The sequence below is a fragment of the Pteropus vampyrus genome, unplaced genomic scaffold, assembly GCF_000151845.1.
Source record: "Pteropus vampyrus isolate Shadow unplaced genomic scaffold, Pvam_2.0 Scaffold101, whole genome shotgun sequence".
Classification (NCBI taxonomy): domain Eukaryota; kingdom Metazoa; phylum Chordata; class Mammalia; order Chiroptera; family Pteropodidae; genus Pteropus; species Pteropus vampyrus.
Window position 1 is genome coordinate 4,798,320 of NW_011888882.1, and position 23,528 is coordinate 4,821,847.

The following is a 23,528-nucleotide window of genomic DNA, read 5'->3' on the forward strand; positions in this document are numbered from 1 at the left end:
CATCGGGGCCCCCACATTTTTGTGAATTTTGCCTCTAGGAGCTCACTCAGTCTTTCACAGTGAGAACTAAAATTGAAGAAAAACTCCCTTGTGCTTCTAGCACTGGGAGAGGAAAGAACCATTTTAAAATATTCCACAGCATTCTGTTCTTAACAAGGTCTGCCTTCAGGAGAAACTAACCATAGCTTAACCTGCTGGAGTTTAATGAGAGCTTAATTGATCTGTGGAAAGGAAATATCCAACTACAACCGCTCTAGCCTTCCATGTGAAGGAAGGGAAATACTCCAGCCCACTCTAGCCATCTCGTCCTACCAAAGAAGGGAAAAAACTGATAAGCACATGTGAAGTCCACAGTCCAGAGGTACAGGCTCACTGAAAGACTGAGACCTATTCATGGAGACTGTAGAACACTTCCCCTCTCCACACCTCACCACCACAGTACTAAAGACCTGTTTATAGCAATTCCTTAAAAAAATTAATGACATACTAAAAGCCAAGAGGCACAGTTTGAAGAGACAGAGCAGGCATCAGAACTAGACTCAGATATGGCAGGGATGTTGGAATTATCAGACTACAAATTTAAAATAACTTTGATTAGGGTTCTAAGTATTCTAATGGATAAATAGTATGTGAGAACAGATGGGCAATGTAAGCAGAGAGATGGAAACTCTAGGAATCAAAAGGAAGTGCTGGAGATCAAAAAAAAACTGTAACAGAAATGAAGAATGCCTTTGATGAGCTTATTTAGAATGGACATAGCTGAGAAAAGGATCTCTGACCTTGAGGAAATCTCAATAGAAACTGCCAAAGCTGAATTATAAAGAGAAAAAAAAAAAAAAATGAGGGGGCAGAGACAGAATATCCTGAAGCTGTCGGACAACTACAGAATGTGTAAATATACATGTGCTAGGAATCCCAGAAGGAAAAGAAATAAATTTGAAGCAATACTGACAGAATTTCCCCAAATTAATGTTAGACACCAAACCACATCCAGGAACTTCAGAGAATACCAAGCAGGATCAATTCCCCTAAAAAACTAAACATAGAGCTATCATTATTATATTATAGAAAATCAACAATAAACATATTAATTTAAAATCCTGAAAGTAGCCAGAGAATAAAAACACCTTACCTGTAGAAAGCAAAGATAAGAATTACATTAAACTTTTCCTCAGAAACCATGCCAGCAGAAAGAAAATGGAGTAAAATATTTGCAGTTGAGAGAAAAAGAAAATTTCCAACCTAGAATTCTGTACCTTGCAAAATTATCATTCACAAGTGAAGGAGAAGTGAAGACTTTCTTAGACAAACAAAAGTTGAGGGAATTTGTTGGCAAGTAGACTTGACTTGCAAGAAATACTAAGTTCTTTAGAGAGATGGAAACTCAGATCTACATAAAGAGTAGAAGAGCATCAGAGAAGGATAATCGAAGGTAAAATAAACATTTTTACTTTTCTTATTCTTAATTTCTCTAACAGATAACAGTTTGTTCAAAATAATAATGGCAACAATGTGTTTGGTTATGTATGTTTATGAATATATGTATGCCTACGTGTAAGTAAATTGAATGACAAATGATACAAGGGATAGGAGGGAGGAACTAGGATTATTTCATTATTATAAAGTACTCACATCACCTGTGAAGTGGTATAGTGGTATTTGAAAGTGACGTTGCAAGTAAATATATGTCGTAAAATTTGGGGCAACTATTATAAAAAGTTAAAAAAAATAGAACTGATAATGTAAGAAAGGAGAGAATGGATTTATATAAAATTTTCAAAACCACACACAAGACAGAAAAAGTAGAAAAGAAAAAAAGGGGAAGCAACAAATAAAAAATAATAAAGAAAATCAGGGTGTAGTTGAACTCAACAACACATTTGTAGTAGACTACTTAATTCAGCAATTGCAAAATACCTAGTCTTCTCAAGCTCACATAGAACGTGTACCAAGATAGACCACATTCTGGCATATCAAATCCAACAATGTATAAAAACAGTTACACACCACAGTCAAGTGGGATTTATCCCAGGTATGCAAGGCTGGATCAACATTCAAAAATCAGTTAATGATATCCATCACATCACATACAGGCTAAATAAGAAAAACCACATGATCATATCAATAGATGCAGAAAAAGCATTTGACAAAATCCAATAACCATTTATGATAAAAATTCTCAGTAAATTAGGAATGGAGGGGAGCTTCCTCAGCTTGATAAAGATCATTTACAAAAAAAAAAAAAACTACAGCTAACATCACACTTCTTGAGAAACTTGAAGTTTTCCCACTAAGATCAGGAACAAGGCAAAGATGTCCCCTCTCGCCACTGCTTTTCAACATCATACTGGAAGTCCTCTAGCTAATACAATAAGACAAGTAAAGGAAATAAAAGGTATACAGATTAGGAGGGAAGAGATAAAACTGTCTTCGTTCACAGATGACATAATCCTCTGTGTAACAATTCCAAAAGAATTGACCAAAAAAAACTCCTGGAACTAGTAAGCAATTATAGCAGAGTTGCAGGATACAAGGTTAATACAGTAACTCCACCACCATCCATCCATGCTTTCACTTTCCATGATTTCAGTTACCATCAACCACAGTCCAGAAACATTAAATGGAAAATTCCAGAAATAAACAGTTGATAAGTTTTCAGTTGCACACCATTTTGAGTAGCGTAATGAAATCTTGTGCTGTCCCACTCCGCCACCTGGAAAGTGAATCATCCCTTTGTCCAGTGTATCCACGCTATATATTCCACTCTCTGGTTAATTACTTAGTAGGCATCTCAATTATCAGATGACCTGTTGTGGTATCATATTACATGTGATATAAGTAACATATTATATAATATTATATTAACTCAGAAGGATTATTAACACTACATCAGTGTCTGTCATTCACCTCATTTCATCTCATCACATAGGCATTGTATCATCTCACATCATAAGAAAGGTGAGTACAGTACAATATATTTTGAGAGACAACATTTACTTAACTTTTCTTACAATATATTATAATTGTTCTGTTTTCTTAGTTATTGTTCTTAGTCTCTTACTGTGCCTAATTTATAAATTAAACTTTATCATAGTTATGTATAGGAAAAAACATAGTACATACAGGGTTTAGTACTATCCATGGTTTCAGGCATTCACTGGGTGTCTTGGAACATAGATCCCTACAGATAAGGATCTGTATGCAAAGGTCAGTCACTTTCCTATATACCAGCAAGGAAGACGTGGAATGTTCAGTTAAAAACACAATATCATTTTTATTAGCATCCCTCCCGCCCCAAACGAAATACTTTGGTATAAATTTAACAAAATATGTACAAGATCTTTATGAGGAAAACTACAAAACTCTGGTGTAAGACTCAAAGTACTAAATAAATGAAAAGATATTCCACGTTCATGGATAAGAAGACTCAGTATTGTCAAGATGTCAGTTCATCTCAAAATGATCAATAGATTCAATGCAAACCAGTCAAAAATCCCAGCAAGTTGTTTTGTAGGTGTTAACAAACTGATTCTAAAGTTTACATGAAGTAAAAGACCCAGAATAGCCACAAGGGTTCCCTTTTCATCACATCCTTGCCAATACTCTGTTTCTATTGTGAGAATTTTTATTTTAAATATTTTTCTTATTATGATTTTTCAGGATCTCAGCCATTGCCTAAATTGTGAAACTAATTACTTTCCTCTTTTTATCTCCAGTCTCTTATCCCTGTAATGAAGCAATGTTTTTCAAATTAGAAACTATGAACGAAGAATCAGAATCAGTTTTAAATGCCACTCTTAACCTCTTCCCTCTCACGTTCATGCCACTGAATCCTTCACACTGCATGGTCTTCAGGGGTAGCTGCAAGAGTTCTGACTCTTCCAGAGTAGGCAGGAGGCAGACGTTTAGGGTCAGTATGTGCGTGTATCTCAAAAGCATATTTCAACTCTGACACTAGATGGCTCACCCATCCGGCTGTTTGCCATCACGTATTTTAAAGTTTACCTTGTTTGAAAGTGGCAACAGATGACAGATTAAACATTTTATTAAAACTTGAATTTTAATTAGATAACATGATTTTTTAAATGTGTTAAATTATAGTTCAAATTCTCAAGTTTTTACAACACACCAACGGTCTTAACAGAAATCATGATCTTAATTTAAAACCCAAATTAAGTTTCTGCTAAAAGTGTCCTTTGTTCATACACTTAATATTTCTTTTGTAAAGCAACTTTGGACAGCCTTTTAAGTAGTATTTAGTCCTACATTTAGTTCAGGTAATTCAAATTTTATAGTAAAAAGGGGAGGATCATTATAACTATTGTTTGTATCTTAACATGAAAGGAAAAGTTAGATAATTCGTATTTTAAAATTTTAAAGAATGCTCTATTTGTGCTGAAGGGAAATTTTCCCCAACTCTTAGTTTTAATGAGTTTAACAAATGAAGCAGCAATGCTATACTAGTTCCTTAGTTTACTTAACTATGGAATATAATTAGCTTGTTTCTCATTATTTTCAAGACATACCATTTTTTCGTCTTGTCATCTTATGCCATGGTCATTGTTGAAACTCACCACTCAAATGGAAGAACTTGTTAGACATATATCTGTCTGCCTCCTTGATTTAAACTGAACACTTATATTTTCCATCCTATAACTATACATTTTTTCTTATTTTAATATTATCTAAAAAGGATGTATAAACAATCACTGAGACTTCAGCCTTAATTTTAATGATACTGAAAGAAATTATAACATTCCAACAAAATTTTGAAAGATGCACATACACACACACACACATAGATATACACAGGGTAATTTCTTGCTAAATTTACAGACATATAAGAAAATGCTCCCATAAACAAGGTTTATTTTTCCAGGAATCAAATGTAGTTGTCTACCTCGTATAAAGTGGTCCATTATACTACTCACAGGCAAGTCTATATATTGGTTGGTTCCTTCTTTAAATTCTTCATCCGTCTCATTTTCTTCTTGAGTATTTGTAGAAAGAATGACAACATGATGACTGTTTTTGTTTTTTTATGTTTTCTCTTCATTTTATTTTTAGAAATATTTAGTAATTAAAATTATTATATGTTGTCTATTGACTTTACTAAGCTATGTTAAAAAATTATTTCCAATGTGTTTGTACCAACAGGTTGGTGATAGTATTGTTCACAAAGCAAGAGAGACCTTGGAACGAGCTATTAAACTGGTGAACGATACCAAGAAATGGGGTGCAAGGGTTGTATATGGTGATACTGACAGGTAACAAACTTTCTGATTTGTAGTTGTCTTTTTGCATCTCTTTAGATGTTTGAATGGCTTAAGGGTAATCCTTAAACTAAAAATGGAGTTCTACCTAAGTCCTTTCCGGTGCTTATGATCTCATGATCAGAGCTAGCGCAGGTCCTGATTTATCAGATATGATCTTAAGAGAGAAAGCCAAGGACTGTGAAGATTCCTGTGGCATCCCTCCAGGTAGCCAAGTAGATGGTAGACTATAAAAAACTGTATACACAAGAGCCTAGTCTGTTTAAAGAAACAGTTTTTAATTTGAATAATTCCTCTTATAGCTGCAGCTCTCTGAATTTAAATATATATCTTAAAATAATCAAACTGTTTTTGAAGGACAGTTGCCAAAGCTGTGAGTAGTTTACTTTTCACTAGGTCCCAAAATCTGTTGTTAAAAATAATCTTTCAAAAGGAAATTTTATAATAATCTTATTTAAAAAATATATTAGTATAATATATATTAGATAGGCCTAAAAAGAAAATATTATAAAAAGCTTAAGTAGTTGAAAGTATAGCCTAAGCCTAAAGGTACAAATAACCAAGGCCTGTTTGTTCTGCCTTAATGAATGTTAAAATTAATTCAGATTGAGACTATTTTTATTTTAAAGACCTTAAGTAATATTGAATAAAATATCCTTTTCTTAAGCTTTTCATATCGGATGCTAAGTGCTGTCTCTAGTACTGGCAGAGAAAGAGCTTTTCCAAAGAAACTGTCCAAATGAGATTTAAAGTCCAATATAAAAACAAGATTGGGTTATGTAGCTCCAAGACTAGAAACAAAATATAAGATTGGGTTATGTGGCTCCAAGACTAGAAACAAAATATAAGATTGGGTTATGTGGCTCCGAGACTAGAAACAAAAATCTTAAAGTCGTGTTTCAAGATATTGTCCATATCACTATTTAATGTCTTTCTACTAAAATTATAAGTGAAGATCAACTTATAATCTCTATTAGTCATTATTCCTCTTGGTCTCAGATGATGGTATTTATATGCTGAAGTGTAAAGTGCTATTATAAAGTTAACTGGATTATATTAGGAAAAAATGCCTAATACTTTTGTTTTATAAGTTAACTTTTAAGTTATTTTTTGTATTGGAATTTTATATCCATATTAGAAATTCTTCTCTCTTGACCTACATATATTACTAGTGGGATTGTACATCAGAAATATCCCTGGAATGCAATTTTACAGTATCTTTCAAAAATTATTTTTAGTGTACACCATTTATGAAGACATTTCACTTCTAGGAATATTCTGAGGTCAGAATCAGGTGTGCCAAATTATATATGAAATAGTAGCAAAAAATTTTTAATAATTAAATTTTCAGTGTTGGGTTAAATTATAATATATCCACACATTGAAATAGAATACAACTGTAAAAATAGTGTAAAAGGACTAAGTGACATGGAAAATGTTCACAATATACTATTAAATGAAAGGAGAAAGTTACAAAATAGTATGATCTGTGCTCCCAAATGAGAAAAAATTTATAGATATACACAGAAGGTTTGGTGTGTCTTTTTCCTGAATGGTGAGATTTTATAGATGGCCATTTTCTTCTTTGTGCCTTCTTTTATTTTCTTCAATAAACATATATTACAAAATATATGTGTGTCTTTTTTAAGTTAGGCAGTTCTGGAAGGAAATTTCCTCCTACATCCCAAGTAAATATTCCATTTCTTTATACTCACATTTTCTCTTATTTTATGATTGACCTAATTGTGTGTCATACAAATCTATAAATGTCTAGGAGTGACCAAGGACCTTCTTGGCAGCTGTGATAATTGAACTGGTCTATGTGTAACTAAACTAGAAATATTAGATGTCTTACAGAGCTGTAACAAGATATACCATGAGTACACAAGGAAAGTGTGATAAAATAAGAAAGCTTAGATAAGAAGTAACTTAATAAGGAATAGGAAGGGGGTGGGGAGGTTTCTTTGGTATTAGAGTATTTACCAGGAAAGTTACTCTTGATGAAGTTTTTTTTTCTTACAAAGACCTCATTACCCTACTCTCTTTTTAATCCTCTAGTATGTTTGTGCTACTGAAAGGAGCTACTAAGGAACAGTCTTTTAAGATTGGTCAGGAAATTGCTGAAGCTGTAACTGCTACCAATCCAAAACCAGTAAAATTGAAGTTTGAAAAGGTAAGAGAAATGTAATAATAATGATCCTATATAAAATTTACATACCTTCTAGACATTTCAATGTATTTTCAGAATTATTAACAGTATACGGGTCTATTAAAGTATTAATATTTAAAATATTTTCCCTTAGTTTTATATAATTTTCTCAAATTTTTTTAGTAATGTCTTTATGTAGAGAAATGAACAGATTGTTCCAGTTAACAGACTACCTCAGAGGTAGTGGTGTAAAACAACCACCGTTTTATTATGCTTACAGATTTTATGGGTCAGGAATTCAGAAAGGTTGCTGCAGGGATGGCACGTCTCTGCCCTACAATGTCTAGGTCCTCAACTGAGGAAACTTAAAGGGTGGAGGTAACCCAACAAATAGCTAAAGGCTGAAATCACCTGAAGTTTGCTCACTCTCGTGTCTGAGGGTTGATGCTGGCTGCTGTTTAGGAGATTAGCTGGAACTGTTAGCTGGAACACCTACACATGGCCTTTCCCGGGGACTCCTTGTTCTTCCTCACCGCATGATGGCTGAGTTCTAAGAATAAACATCCCAGAGAGAAACAGATGAAAGCTGTTTTGCTTTTTATGACCTAGTCTCAAAGTCACACAGCATCATAGCCTAGATTTAAAAGGGAACATAGACCCCTATCTCTCAATGGGAAGAGTGTCAGAGTCACATTGTAAGAAGACCATGTGGAATGAGAGATGTTATTTCTTTGAAAAATAGGCTGCCACAAGGACCTTCAACTATTTTCACTTTACTTTAGATATCAAATAATGTAATATATTTAGTTCTTTCTCTATATAAGATACTGAGCTACGAGAGTTGTGGAATGCAAAGAAGCATAAGACTCTTCTAAGAGCTCATTTCTAAAAGGAATGATTAGAAATGATCTATTTATTTTATTGTAAACTTACAGAAGTCTCATGAGAGCAATCTCCTTAAGCATTGTAAGAGCACAAAGAAAAGGAGCTATTTTGTTCTCTTGGCAGGATGAGGAGACTCTATGTAGGAGGTAATATTGCACTCTGTCTTGGAAAATGGTTACAATTTCAATAGACAGCCATCGGCAATCATTCTGCATAGAAGAAAATGGCATAGAGAAGAATATGGAGTTGGAAAAGCATGATGTGGGACTACGGAGTATCAGGAGAGATGTCTGGAAAAATAAAGTTAAGACCAGATTGTAGAGTGTTTCAAATTCCAAGCCGAAGTGTTTAAACCTTATTCAGGAAAGTTAAGAGTATGACTTAAGCAGAGCTGTCTGGGAAGATTGGCTTCATTGTGATAAAGAGATGGATTGGGAAGAGGTGAATCTCAAGACAGATGCCTCTTGCAACCTGTATAGCTGAAACCAGTGAGATGAACTAATGAAAATAAAGAAAGGGCAATCAAGAGATACTGAGAAGGATGGGCAGGAGTTAAAAATGGTTGATTTAGGAAAGCTGGTATGAAAAGGATAAAAGAGAGAAAAGAATCAGATGACTCCCAAATGATTATTGTGTATCTATTCTGAAGCAAGAATTACTCTAGAAGAGATTCAAAGAGAATTTGGATATGATATCTGTCCTGAAGAGTGAGCATTCTAATGATGTGGGGGAGAAAAATGAGAAAACAGTGATAATGAGTGCTATTCTTAAAGTATGTATATGGTGCTGTGGACACTCAACCCATCCGGCAAAATGAAGAACATGATGTGTTTAGAAAATAACACCAGACAAGAAAATTTACCTGAAATAGCTCACAGACCTAAAACAGAAAAACAAAAACTGCAAAACTTCTCAAAGAAAACATTTGTTAAGAATTGTGATGTTTATATTCATGATGAATATTGGTCTGTAGTTCCCCTCCCCGCACCGCCCCCCACCACATTTGTCTCCCTTGGGGACAAAAAAAAAAAAAGGCTGTCCTCATAAAATGAGTTGGAAGTGTTCCCTCTCTTATTTTCTGAAAGAAAAAGTATAAGATCAGTACAATTATTCCTTTCTTAAATGATTTGTAGAATTTACCAGCAAAGCCATCTAGTCCTGAAATTTTATTGGGGGAGGTACAGTAATTACAAATTAAACATCTTTATATATTGAATTATTCAGATTTTCTTATGTTAGTTTTGATAACTAGTGGTTGTCAAGGAATTTGGCCATTTCTCCTAAGTTGTCAAATGTATTGGCATGAATTATTTATGCTTTATTGTGATTTTGATATCTGTAAGTTTTTAGTAACATCCTTCTACTTTGATATTAATAATTTTTTTACTCGATCATTCTAGCTAGAGGTTTACCCATTTATTGAATGTTTTGAAGAACCATTTCATTAATTTCCGCTATTATTTCCTTCCTTATACTTTTTTTTAATACCAGTTTATTTTTCTTTCATACCATATATACAGAATATTTTTTTAACATTTTATTTTTTTATTTCTCTCCCCTCCCTTCCTCCCCCCTCCCTCCCGGGAACCACTAGTCCATTGCCCATGTCCATGAGTCTCTGTTTGTTTGTCTTGTTCATTTGTTGCTTTTAGGTTTATATCTCACATATGTGATATCATGTGATTTTCAACCTTTTCTGTCTGGCTTATTTCGCTTATATGATTATTTCAAGGTCTATCCATGTTGTTGCAAATGACAGTATTTCATCTCTTCTTATGGCTGAATAATATTCCATCGTATATATGTACCACAGCTTCTTTAGCCAATCATCTGTCATAGGACACTTTGGTTGCTTCCATGTCCTGGCCACTGTGAATAATGCTGCTATGAACATTAGTGTGCAAATATCTTTTCAAGTAGGAGTTTTCAAGTCTTTGGGGGTAAATACCCAGTAGAGGGACTGCTGGATCATATGGTAGATCAATTCTTAGCTTTTTGGGGAAACTCCATACCACTTTCCATAGTGGCCGTACCAATTTGCAGTCCCACAAGCAGTGTATGAGGGTTCCTATTTCTCCACATCCTCTCCAACATTTGTTATTACTTGTCCTGTTGATTATAGTCATTCTAACAGGTGTGAGATGGTATCTAATTGTGGTTTTGATTTGCATTTCCCTAATAGCTAGCGGTGTTGAGCATCTTTTCATATATTTGTTGGCCATTTGTATGTCCTCTAGGGAAAAGTGTCTGTTCAGGTCCTCTCCCCATTTTTTGATTGGATTATTTGGTTTTTTGTGGTTATTGAGTTGTATGAGTTTTTTGTATATTTTAGATATTAGGCCCTTATTGGAGGTGTTGCTTGCAAATACATTTTCCCATTCAGATGGTTGTCTCTCCTTCCTTATACTTAATTTGGGTTTAGTTTGCTTTTCTTTTCCTGACTTGTTAATTTAGAAGCTTGAATCATTGATTTCAAATATATTTTTAATATAAGGATTTAAAAATATAACTCTCCCTCTACTCCTTTAGCTTCAAATTTTGATATCTTGTGTTTTCATTATTATTCATTTGCTTCAATGATAATGACCTGTAGATTATTTAAAAGTGTGTTGTTTACGTTCCAAACATTTAAGGATATTCCAGAAATCTTTTTGTTATTACTCCTAATTTCATTGGGGTCAAAGAACATATTCTGTATAATTTCAGTGCTTTTAAGTTTATTGAAATTTGTTAGTTGGTCCAGCATATGGTCTTAGTTAATGTTCCCATGTGACCTTGAAAAGCCATATATATTCTGGTTATTGGGTGGAATGCTCTAAAATGTCAATTGTTGAAGTCTTTTCTATTTTTACTGATTTCTTGTCAATTTCTAAGAGAGGTGCTAAAATCCAAGTATAATCATGGGTTTGCCTTTTTCTTCCTTTTAGTTCTGTCAGTTTCTATTTCATATATTTTGAGGTTTTTTTATTAGGTATATACACATTTAGGATTATGTGTCTTCTTTATGAATTCGTACTTATATCTTTGATAATATTTCTTGTCTTGAAATCTTCTTTTCTGATGTTAATATAGCCACTCCAGCTTTGTTCTGATTAGTGTTAGTGTGTGTATCTTTTCCTATGTCCTTATATTTAAAGTGGGTTTCTAGTAGGTAGCTTATAGTTGAGCCTCGCTTTTTGATCAAATCCAATCTCTTTTGCCTTTTAATTGGGATGTTTAGATCATTTACATTTAGTGTGATTATTAGGGGCAGAGGAAAAGATCGATCTGGTGAAAAAAAAAAAAAAAAAGGTTGAGGGCACACATGCATTGATCTACAAATCCCACTTCAATGAATTTTCCTATGGATTAATCCATGCAAGGTTGTTCAATTCCAGAAGATTGTAAACATCCTAAATGACCCATAGTAAGTAACTGGTTACATAAATTGTGATACCCTCACATAATAGACAACTCTTTCCAAGATAAATTATAAAACGAAATAAGCAAAGTACAGAATGATGTATATAGTAAGTTACCATTATGTGTATAAGTACATGTATTTGGATAGAATATCTCTGGAAGGATACACAGGAAATCAATAACAGAGGATGCCTTCAAAGGGGAAAGGAGAGGTCAGGGGACCTGGATTTTTCATTGTATATTCTCTTACTAATTTTTAATTTTGTACATTGTGTAGGTGTTAATTTTGTAATTGTTTAAAAAGATATGATGGATGACTTTTGAGAGAGAAGTGTCAGCTGAGGTAGGAGCAAAATTGATAGTACAAGCAAAAGAGTGAGTGATAAAGAAGTAAAGACAACTCGTTTTGTGTACTTTCACCTTTAAGTGTCATATCATGAATTTGGGGGACCTTAAGCCATATTTAGAATTTTTCTATACTTGACATTTGGTTAAAGAGAAAAAGACCTAAGAATAAGATATATTCATGGTAAGAAAAAATGGTTATTGAGAGGCATTTTGTTAATTTCGTTGCAGGTATATTTGCCCTGTGTTTTACAAACAAAAAAGAGGTATGTGGGTTACATGTATGAAACACTGGATCAAAAGGACCCAGTATTTGATGCAAAAGGAATTGAAACAGTCAGAAGAGATTCCTGCCCTGCTGTTTCTAAGGTAAGTTTTATCTATCTTGTTTTCATCTTCAAGAAATAAGCGGCTAGTGTTACCAGAGGGTAGGGGGGAGGGGGTGGAGGGAGGTAGATGGGGTAAAAAGAGTCAAATATGTGGTGACAGAAAGAAATCTAACTATGGGAGGTGAAATTAAAAAAAAAAGTGGCTAAAGAATGTGATAAAAATCCTTAAGCACACATCTGGGTGAGGAACTATAGCCTATATGACTATATATAACTATAATAAGAACTAAATGATTTTTGAGAATTTCATTTCTAATGAAACAACTTATTTTATTTTAATCCTTAGTTTCTAACATCGTCCCACATCTTACCTTTTATCACAATTGCTAAAAACAACACTTGAACTTGATAAGAATTTCCTGCCTATCACTTGAAGATGATAATATGTTACTGTCTGACAACACCCAAAAGCTAGGGAACAGGATATCAAGAAGAGAAACTAGCAACAGAGATATTTCATAAGCAATATAATTCATTTTGGGTTATCAAATACAAGTTAGATTTCTGAACAATGGTACTTAAATTACCTAAATTTCTCAACCATAGTCATCTTAATTGTAGTGTTTTATATTTAATTTGTCTTCACTCAGGCCCAGACTCGTACAGCCCAAAAATAAATGGTATAAATGGAAGAACACTCTACATACTGAGTTTTATAGAGCTTTAAAAGCATAATAGATAATATATTGACATTGACACAATAGTTAATGTCATATATGTAATGTTATTTGAATTAAAGATATTATTTAATACTAGTTTCTGGAAGAGATATCCAGTACATTCCTTCTCTAAGGGCAGAGTTGTACCTAGGCTAAATTAGCAAACTTCTTGAGTAAATATGTATGGGTTCTAGAACCCAGAATAAGATACAGAACTTTTACTTGCAACTAATTTAAATTCAGTCCATTCCATAAATCCACTGTATATTGGTCACCTCCTAGCAGAAATATTTCTAGCACAGAAAAATTCTTAGTATATATTGACACTATAAGAAGACTGATTTTTATTTCACTGCTTGTTGATATTTAAACTTCTCTCTGTCCATCTGAATCAGGCTCTTTCTATAACAGGGTAAATAAAAAACAATTCATGAAATCATGTCTGGCTTCTTGTGCCTAGAGTGCTTTTGCCTCTTTAAGAAAACTTAAATGTTTCATGTTGCTCATTACATAGCAAGTGTATCATATGAATGTCATTCCAATAATTTCCTCAAACTACGTGATATTCTGTTTTTAGAAATAGCAAGCTATTTAAAGTCTCAAATATTTCCCAGTTTCTACTCATTTTTATTTTCCAATCATTTTAAATAGCAGTTTTTTTTAAGTAGATCAGCAAGTTACCCAGTAGTTACATAATTGAAACTAAAGCAGCAATGATGATAATGCTAGGGGTTGTTTTATCTTTATGAGCATATCCTTTTTTTTTTTTTTTAAGATACTTGAGCGTTCTCTAAAGCTGCTATTTGAAACAAGAGATATAAGTTTAATTAAACAGTATGTTCAGCTACAATGTATGAAGCTTCTGGAAGGAAAGGCCAGCATACAAGATTTTATCTTCGCCAAGGAATACAGAGGAAGTTTCTCTTATAAACCTGGAGCTTGTGTGCCAGCCCTTGAACTTACAAGGTAATGATGTGTACAGTAGCACAACTCTCAATACCTAGCAGTTGTGGTCCTGGGATTCTGAACAGTTTGAAGTAGCTGAAAAAACACTCAGTCCATAGGCATAGACACACAGTTGTTTCTTCACCCACCCACACGAGGCCTCACCGAAGGGAAAGGGTGCTCCCCTCTCTGTGAGCTCTGACAAGGAAGAAGGAACTCTTCTCCTGGGCTTACTCTGGGTCACTAACTTCAGTGAAATTGTAATCTGATAGAGAGCTTAAATCATTTTGTTTTTCTCACATCGGAATCACTAAATAGTTCTTAATATTGATCCAGAGCACTTAGATGGTATCATTCTGAAGTCAGATAATCTAATCAGGTGAATTTTCTTAAATTTCATTGTTAGATTTGTGACTTTTAGTTCTCACTCTTGGGGGATAGAAAACATTTTTAACTAGCTGATATCTGCCAGCTCATACCGTTTTGATATACAGAGTAAGTTTTAAACACTTACTAGTGTATCCACTTGGTGTCAACTAAGTGAAGTGTATATAGTTCCCAAAAAAGTTGCAACTCTAACTTGAAGGTACATACCCCTTGTAGTCTCCCCATGGTTTCATTATTATTTCTCATTTAGTTTTCTGGAAGGATGCCTCTCATGACAGTCTTTGAGTGTGTATTTTATTTGGATTTAAATAGGAAAATGCTTACTTATGACCGGCGCTCTGAGCCTCGAGTTGGGGAGCGAGTGCCATACGTCATCATTTATGGGCCCCCTGGAATACCACTTATCCAGCTGGTAAGACGCCCAGTAGAAGTCCTGCAGGACCCGACGCTGAGACTGAATGCCACTTACTACATCACCAAACAAATCCTCCCACCCCTGGCAAGAATCTTCTCACTTATTGGCATTGATGTCTTCAACTGGTATCATGAATTACCAAGGGTAAGCCTACTAAATAGTACTTGTGCAGTGACTGTAAAGAGAATTTACTTACAACTTCCAGTAGAACTAAACATTTTCTTTATGTGCTATAAGAGGCAAAGCATATACTCTATTATCTTAAACTGGCAACGGTGTTACTCTCTTCTGGTTTCGTAAAAGAAATTTAAGTTTTCTACAAACACCTTCCCAGCTTCAGAAGTCAGATCAGCCAAATTATAGAATATTAAAATAAATCCCACAACTACAAAATAACACTAATAGAAAATAGCAAGAATTCCTTCAAAATGGGTGCTTAAGAAATGCGTAAGACACAATGCAATATATATATATGCCTTACTGTTAAACTGTATACCTGAAGCTTTCTGGATTTTGTTAACCAATGTCACCACAACAAAAAATAAATAAATAAAAAGGAAATAAAAGAAATGTATAGGATATAGTATCTAGACATAGTTCTAAAGAAACCAGACTAAAGAAATAATGTTAAAATAGCATTATATTAAAGTAAAACATTTAGTGTGGCCTCTTAGCCATCTCAGTTTACTCATTAGCAGCCTGAAGGAGTGATCTGTGATTCTATAATAATAAACTACTACTAGGATAGTAGTAGTTTTTATCTACTGTTTAGAATAGATTAGCTCAGTCATTTGCTGTGATCTCGAACTGAGACTGATGGTATTCAAGCAAACTGACAAAAGTTTTTGATACTTAAATTATTTTTACTTTCTCAGTAAGCACTATGGCATCAAAGAAAAGAATAAGCTACTAAGCTGAGGTTGAAGTCGTGCCAACATCTATAATGCTATATCCTGGCTCTGTGCCATTTTTCATTTCATCACCAGCAGGAAGGTTAAACCGCTGGCATTTGTAAGAAGCTAACCTAATAACTTTTTTGCAAAATGATTTATAAGACACCAGGTGAATACACCAAGAGTATAATAATAATATGATAATGTTATTTCAATATAAAAAGAGTACCAGAAGACAGATCTCTGAAACCAATATTAACTTCAAGTGAAGAATGCTTAGGTGACAGGTATCCAATTACATTTGAAATGTTCCAGGTTTACTTTTGCTTGAATTTTGTACCCTACTGCCTAACGAGTTATTTTTAACCTTCCATTTGCCTTGTTTCTTCCATGACTCAAGTTGTGCAGCCATAAACAGTATCCACTCTCAACCTGGATTTCTTCCATTTCTTGCCCTGTATGATGTCATACCTCTGTGTGTATCAACCAAAAAACTTAATGGCAGGAGACGATTTTTTCAGAAAACCAATATATCTGATAATATTAAGATATAAGCTCTGTGGAAGGAAGGGCTTTTCATTTCTATAGCTCCATTCTCTAGTGCCTGACACATTTTAACTACTCAATATTTGTTGAATGAATAATGCCTTAGTAAACCTGTAATTAGCATGAGTATAGCAGCTCTGTTATGAAGCTGGCTCAGACTTATTTCTGAATTGATATTTTTATAGATGCAGAAAGCCACCAGCTCCTCTCGAAATGAACCTGAAGGGCGGAAAGGCACTATTTCACAATATTTCACTACTTTACACTGTCCTGTGTGTGATGACCTGACTCAGCACGGCATCTGTAGTAAATGTCGAAGCCAACCTCAGCATGTTGCAGTCATCCTCAACCAAGAAATTCGAGAGTTGGAACGTAAACAAGAGCAACTTATAAAGGTACGGTCTTGTTCAATAGACCCAGCATCTCAAGCTATCTGATTCTTCAGGGAGAAATAGGTATGAGATAAGAAACTGGTATAAAAAGTGTAGTAAGGATTCTAATAAAGTTCTTAAAATCTTGAAAGTATCATAATTGAACTAAACTATTAAAATGGCTTACTTTGTTTTGTAATTGACTGTTTTTATGGAATAGTATATTGTGTTTATTAAAACCTAGAACTACAATATCCTTCCACCCAATTTCTTTTATAATAGTATTAAAAAAAAAAAAAAAAGCACAGGTTGCTCTATAGTTACCATCCTCATAAAAATGTGGATGTCCTAGAGAATTGCTAGTAAACTTGGAAGGTTTACAATTCTAAGAGTCCAGGTAGAAAAGTAATAGTTATCATGACTAAGTCTTACTACATGCCAGAGGCTGTTCTAGACCCTCAAATGACATTTTCATCTTTCAGGCTATAGAGAACAATTTTGGGGTAGAGTTTTTCTTGTTGTAGAAGAGTAATATATAAAGTTATTAAGATGATTTAGAGCCAACCAAATAATTGACAGGCAGTGTGATCTAATGGAGAATGAATCATGCTGGCAGTAAGGACATCAAGATTCCCGTCTGGACTTCATAGTATTAGCCATGCTCTTTGACCTTGGTTTTATTAAAATGCAGTGGTTGACGCGTTGCTCTTTCCTAGGTCCCATCTTGCTCTAATGTCGTAAGATCTCATACATACTGTTCCTAGCCACTCATCTGCTCACAGGCCTGATGTAACTCAACCACCAGATATTGAGGCCAGGCTCTGCCACTTGTCTTCAAACTAAAGGAGCTTTTGAACCAAGACAGAGTATCAATCCACAGCCCCTTAGAAGAAAACTTAGCTGCCACGTGGGAGATCAGGGAGAGAAGTCATCTCTTAGGAGATGAGGCTTTTAAGAATTCAGATTATTATAGAATGATTAAGGATTGGTATAGACTGTTTCATCTGCATCATTCTAGCGGCTACAGTTTGTACTGGCAGAAAATTCTCACATTTTAGAGAAATCTCAAGCCAGTTGTCCAGAATGCATTAAACGTTAAGGATGATAGAATCTAAAAGGTACGATTATTTTGATGCAACCACAGAAGCCTAGCTTGTTGAAATAAGTTGACTTTTGCCTCTCCCCTTTCATCTCCTAAATAGTTATTAAACATCCTCACTTTGCTCCTACCCTTCTGTTACTATCTTAGTCCATCTCCTCTCCTCCCTCTGATAAAATTCAAACCCCTTAACATACTTTATAAGTTTTTCTCCATTCTGGCCCCTACCTGGTACCTCACCATTTCTTCCCTTCTCCCTGTCACCCCTGTGCTCCACCCATACAGTACTGAACTTCTTTTAGGTCCAGGAATGCACCTTAATCTCTCTCTCATATCCTGGCCTTTAAACACCCTATTCTCTCTGCCTGGAATGCCTTCCTCTGTCCCCGTTATTCATTATATGAGAGGAATCATGTTAAACCCCAGACCAGGTGAAGCCTTCCCTGCAGTGGGCTCCTCCATAATCTCTCCTCCTTTACTGTGATTATATGTGTGTATTTCTGCCCTATTAGACAGCCAGTGAGCCCAGTGAGGGCAGAAGCCCTGCCCTTTTCTCACTGCTGTGTCAGCTTTGCCTAGCATAGAGTCCAGCCTGTGCTGGTGGTCTGTAAATATGTATTGAATGAATGAAAAACTTTCTGCTTGACTGTACAGTTAAAGCAGCATTGGAGTGACTACCAACCAATTTTCAGCCACTTTATACTAGTTTTGTAGTTCTAATCAGTACAACCACTGAAGTCACTGCATGTTCCAGCTCCTGTTTTATAGGTTGCTGTTCCAATGGCAGAAATCAACCCTTATAGAAAATTCCCTTGCTGGCTTGTAGCACAAGGCATAGATGTGAGCTGGACCTCTACCGAAGTCAGAGGCTGAGAGTGGTCTCTTCCCTGGATCTCTCTGTCTTCCTCCCTCAGTGACTTACACTGCGCTGGTTGGTGCCATCAATTTAACTAGCACCCTCCTTCAATATTAGGTCTCGTTTCTTATAAAAATGCAGTTTAAAAGAAGTAATGCTGTTTATAAATAAGAATGGTTCATCATCTTTCAAGAGATTTTTAACTTCAGGGTTTTTCTTTAAAGATCTAAAATGTGTGTCTTCTGTACACTAAATAATCTGTAGGAATTTTTATAAAGCAGATATTACAGGAAATGTAATGAAAAACGGTCAGAAACAGTAGTAGGAGATTTTGATATATTTATACCTCTCAACCCAAGACCAGTCAAGTGATCAGAAATAATAAGTTATGGAAGACCTAAACAACATTATAAGGTAGATCTTATATATCAAACTCTATAACCCAGTATTAGAGAATACACCTTCTTTTTAAGTGTTTATGGAATGTTGAAAAATTGACTATATCTTAGTCTGTAAAGAAAACCTTAATAAATTTCAAAAAGTAGAAATATTATAAACATTGTATTAATATAGTGCTGTAAAGCTAGTAATTATAAACTAAAAAAAAATCCTTGTATACTTCCTATTAAACAAACATTACATATAAAATTATAGACAGCTATAGCAGATCTCAGAAAAATTCATCACCTCAAACACTTTTAATAGCAAACATGAAAGAATGAAAATAAATGAATTAAGCATCTGAATGAAAACTTGTAAAAAAATAAGAAAGTAAGCCAAAACATAGCAAAAAGAATCAATAAAGATTAAAGCAGATTTTTTTTACTGTCTGCTTCCTTATGAGCTAAAAAGTAAGTGTCCAAGCTGTGGTGTTTAAAGTTTTAAATGTAAGCCGAATTGAGCTATAATGCTCACGGTTTAAATCACCAGTAAAGGATCTTGAAACTAAACATTGAGTTAAATTTACTGAGCTAAGTAATTCCATCCTGGCTGATCTGTCAGACAAGCAGAGAGAGTACATAAATATTTATCAGTTTGTCCCGGCACCTGTAGTACATAGAGCTGTAATACAGAAATTTTATATTGGAGAATATATTTGTGTTTCTTGGCAGAAGTCTAATTGGTAAAAGCCTTCACTGTAGAACAGCTTAGTCTTCAGGGCACTCTGTGGTTTGCTTGTGGCAATAACATAATATTAGATACAATAACGAGTGTGCTCAGAAAAACACACCCTTCAGTTGACTGGAAGATATTGGGGCAAACAACAAAAATGTATGGCCCTGTGAGACATCTCTAAAACAGACGCCTTTTTTTTTTAACTAAAGCAGATTTGATTTCTCTCTTAAAAGACAGTCTAGAGCAGTAGCTGCTATTTGGTATTTCTTTTTAAATCACTTGGATACACCATTCAAGTAAAAAAAAAAAAAAATCATCCTGTATTTTCTTGACCCTTGGGATCCTCACTGTTATCCTTTATAATTTTTTGATGTTTCTCATGGTTTATAATCTTTTTTAACTACGTGTGACTTGAGACTACATATTGTATAAAAGCCAATCATTGTATAAGAAGTGATGCTTCTCTTCTTTAAAAATTGCCTTATGGTTTATTAGTTTCCTTCAGATCAGATCTTATATATCAGAATCACCTGGGAGCCCTGAGAAGTACAAATTCTTAGGCTCTTGTGCCCAGATTCTGAGTCACTGGTCTGGGATGAGGCTCAGGCATTAGTATATTTTTTTTTTTTCTTTTTTTTGACATTAGTATACTTTTAAGCTCATGTATAGCCAGGGTTGAGAACCACTGGTCTAAACTACTGCTTTCAAATTCACATCATTTGATTTTTTTTTTTTTGGACTGACATTTTCTCTTCTAAGAAAATGCATAAATTTTTTATGATTGTCATATAAAAGGATAAATCTGAGTAACTTGGGAAAAATGTTAATAGCTCATTTAAGAGACAGTTTTTGTTGAATAGTAATTGGGTAGCTTATTACATGGATCTTAATATGATAGGATTCTACTGTAGATGAACATTGATCTTGGGAATGAAATTAATCTTTATGGAATTTTGTTCTCTGTGTTTTGTAAAATAATATCCTTTAGAAATGTCTCAACATAGGGTAGCGTAGGCCTCAAAGAGGTAAAAATTAATGAAACTTCTGTAATGTATTATATGTCATATGTCTGCCAGTAATCTGTGCTGGGTCAGAAAGGAGAGATTATAAAAGTTTGTTATTTACACCTACACATAGGAATTTTTCTGTTTTATGTATTCTTCTACTTTCAGATATGCAAGAACTGTACAGGTTGCTTTGATCGACATATCCCATGTGTTTCTCTGAACTGCCCAGTACTTTTCAAACTCTTCCGAGTAAATAGAGAATTATCCAAGGCACCATATCTCCGGCAATTACTAGACCAGTTTTAAATTCTCAATATCACAGAATTCTAGGTGCTATTTTTTTTAGTGTTTACCACTAAACTGTTGTGCATGGTGCTTTTTCAACTTTCATCAAGTCAAGTATGTTCATTGTCTGTCTATTATCTGAAGACTATGAAGACTTTTATGCTAACTAAATTAAAAATTGTACTTGTTGATCTCTGAATAGCTCACTTCTTACAATGTACAAATTCCTCATCCTTTCACCATTTTAACATTGTTTTATAATGCTGGTGTTGAATTTGCTCCAGTATGTGTAACATCTTGTAAATCCATTTGAGTAGATCATATTTACTTCCCTGTGGAAGGAGCACTGAAAACCTCTTTTAAAGAAACCATTCGTGTGTTTTCCTCGAATTGTCTGTATCAAGACGTGTTACTTAGAGATATCCATTCACTTTACAATTTTGACTGCGAAATATTTTGTAAATACACTTTTTTACTTTTCAAACAACTGAGTAAAATGTGCAATGAATTTTATACAAATGATTTTCAAGTTATTTGGTATATTACTCTAGGTTTTGCTTGACTCAGAGTAGAGTTATTATTCTGATCAAACTGTGCAAACAGTAGTACCATGTGTAGCATTTTGAAACATTATTTTCTAAAACCGCTGTCTTGCTTTAGCTATTAATGGGGCATTGTGAGGAACTGTGCAAAGACATTTTTGTTACAAACCTGTGGGCCTGTTGCAATACTTTAAAAATAAAAAATTTTATTCCATTTTTGCTCGTTTTGTATAGACATTTCTATTACTTCTAAATATGCTTATTTTCTTTCCTTATGTACTGTACAGTTAATCTTATTTGCCATCATCTTGACACAAAATGTGTATTTAGAATATTTGTATAATTGTATAAAATTAAAAAGGAATTATGTGGTCAGTGCATTGTTTTTTAAACTGGAAATCATTTTGTTTTAAAAGTTAATGGAAACCATATTAAAATTGAATAAAATATGAAATATGGCAGTGTTATTTTATTTTGCTATACATATTATCTTCATCTGTTTTAAAGCCTACATTGGTTATATCTTACCCTACCTTTTTTTCTTAATTTTAATGAGGTAAAAATTTAAGTCGTTATCTCCCTACCGATGCTATAAAAAAAAATAGCAAAAGCAGTCTAGGAAAAATTAGTTCTTATTTTTTTCAGAGTTCTAAGAATTTACTTCTTAATAGGTCTGTGTTCATTTTTATTCAGATATAATTAACCTTGAAGCCAGGACGTTCCAGAGGGAAAGCAAAAATTACCTTATTACTTTTTTAAAAACTTAAATGCCTATTTTTTCAATAGAAAAAAATCCTTTTAACATAGAAAGTTCATCTGATTATACACCAGAAATAGGTCTTCTATTGCCAAATTCAGAAGTTCCAAATACTGGGGGATTCGTTTTATGAAAATTACATGGTAAATAAAGAATCACAGAAATACAAATCATGTCTCTGCACATATTTTCCTAAGCCCCTCAGAGATATCACAAATCCCCACTTCTGGGGATCTTCTTTTTGTTTGGGAGGCTGAGGCTAGTCCTCAAAATTCAAGTTTTCTTACCTGTATGTGGTGGCCACTGACAGAGTTTCCTCTATTGCTCTCCCTTTTCTGAGTTCTGTGCAATAGGACCTCCACTTACATCATCTTTCTCTCAACAAAATAACCATTCTTCTTTATAATTGGGCACAACTAAACTAACAAATGGTTATTCAACACAAGTGCCCAAAACTAGCTCAGCTTTAGGCACTTCTCTCTGGTTCCTTTCTCCACAGGGAAGTGCCCCCTTGTAACTGGCCTTGGAGTCTGTAGCCTAACTGCCTTTTAATGAGATTCATTTGCTTTTTCAGTAATTGTCACTTGTGAGAGTGTTGGACCTGTTTTACCAAAATGATATTTTTTAAGAAGCTTTCAGTGTATTTCATGATTGTTTTTTCTCCCTTGTAAACCAGCTATTAATAAAAGTTTTGTTTTTTCACCCAGACCACAAAAAATAACACTCCATTATCTGAGTAATGCTGAACAATAATTTCATTAAATATTCCCTCAAGTTTGTTAAAACATCATTTTCTCTCATTCTGCCTTCTTCCCACCAGTGTCTTCCCCTAGATGTGAAGTATTAACTACTTCAGCTACTTATAATTCTACCTCTCTTCCCCATTCCACAGAAGTCCCAACAGACAGTGGGAAACAGGCAAATGCTAATAATCAATCTATATGAACTTCAACTTTCTAATAGTGTCTGTGAAAAAAGCCAATACTTTGGGAAAAGCATATAAAAATGAAGAGAGAGCAGTTACAAAGAATTCTTACAGGAGGTAGTCCTGTGAGGGCCAGAGCAGGCCATCCAGAGTTTGTGTACCCTATTCGACCTTGCCAATTGTTATAGGTCATATCCTCGTTAGTCCTGGAGGATCCATTTACTGCCATCAAGCACATTGCCCTGATACTAGTGAAGTCTTATAGCTGTGTAATCTTGATCT

General features: G+C 34.3%; 1 protein-coding gene across 4 annotated transcripts in view; it reads left to right on the forward strand.

The window, feature by feature from the left end:
- REV3L (REV3 like, DNA directed polymerase zeta catalytic subunit) overlaps positions 1–22,020 on the forward strand; it is a 137,838-nt gene extending 115,818 nt beyond the window's left edge. For 2 of the 4 annotated variants that reach the window (XM_011364808.1, XM_011364806.1), the window contains 7 exons: positions 5,158–5,267; positions 7,332–7,446; positions 12,286–12,423; positions 13,878–14,068; positions 14,747–14,993; positions 16,474–16,683; positions 20,903–22,020. In XM_011364808.1, coding sequence (XP_011363110.1) covers positions 5,158–5,267; positions 7,332–7,446; positions 12,286–12,423; positions 13,878–14,068; positions 14,747–14,993; positions 16,474–16,683; positions 20,903–21,043 — 1,152 coding nt within the window. In that variant the 3' untranslated portion in view covers positions 21,044–22,020. The remainder of the gene's footprint in view (positions 1–5,157; positions 5,268–7,331; positions 7,447–12,285; positions 12,424–13,877; positions 14,069–14,746; positions 14,994–16,473; positions 16,684–20,902) is intronic. The other 2 variants (XM_011364807.2, XM_011364805.2) reach the window with 1 other exon arrangement.
- The last annotated feature ends 1,508 nt before the right edge of the window (positions 22,021–23,528 follow it).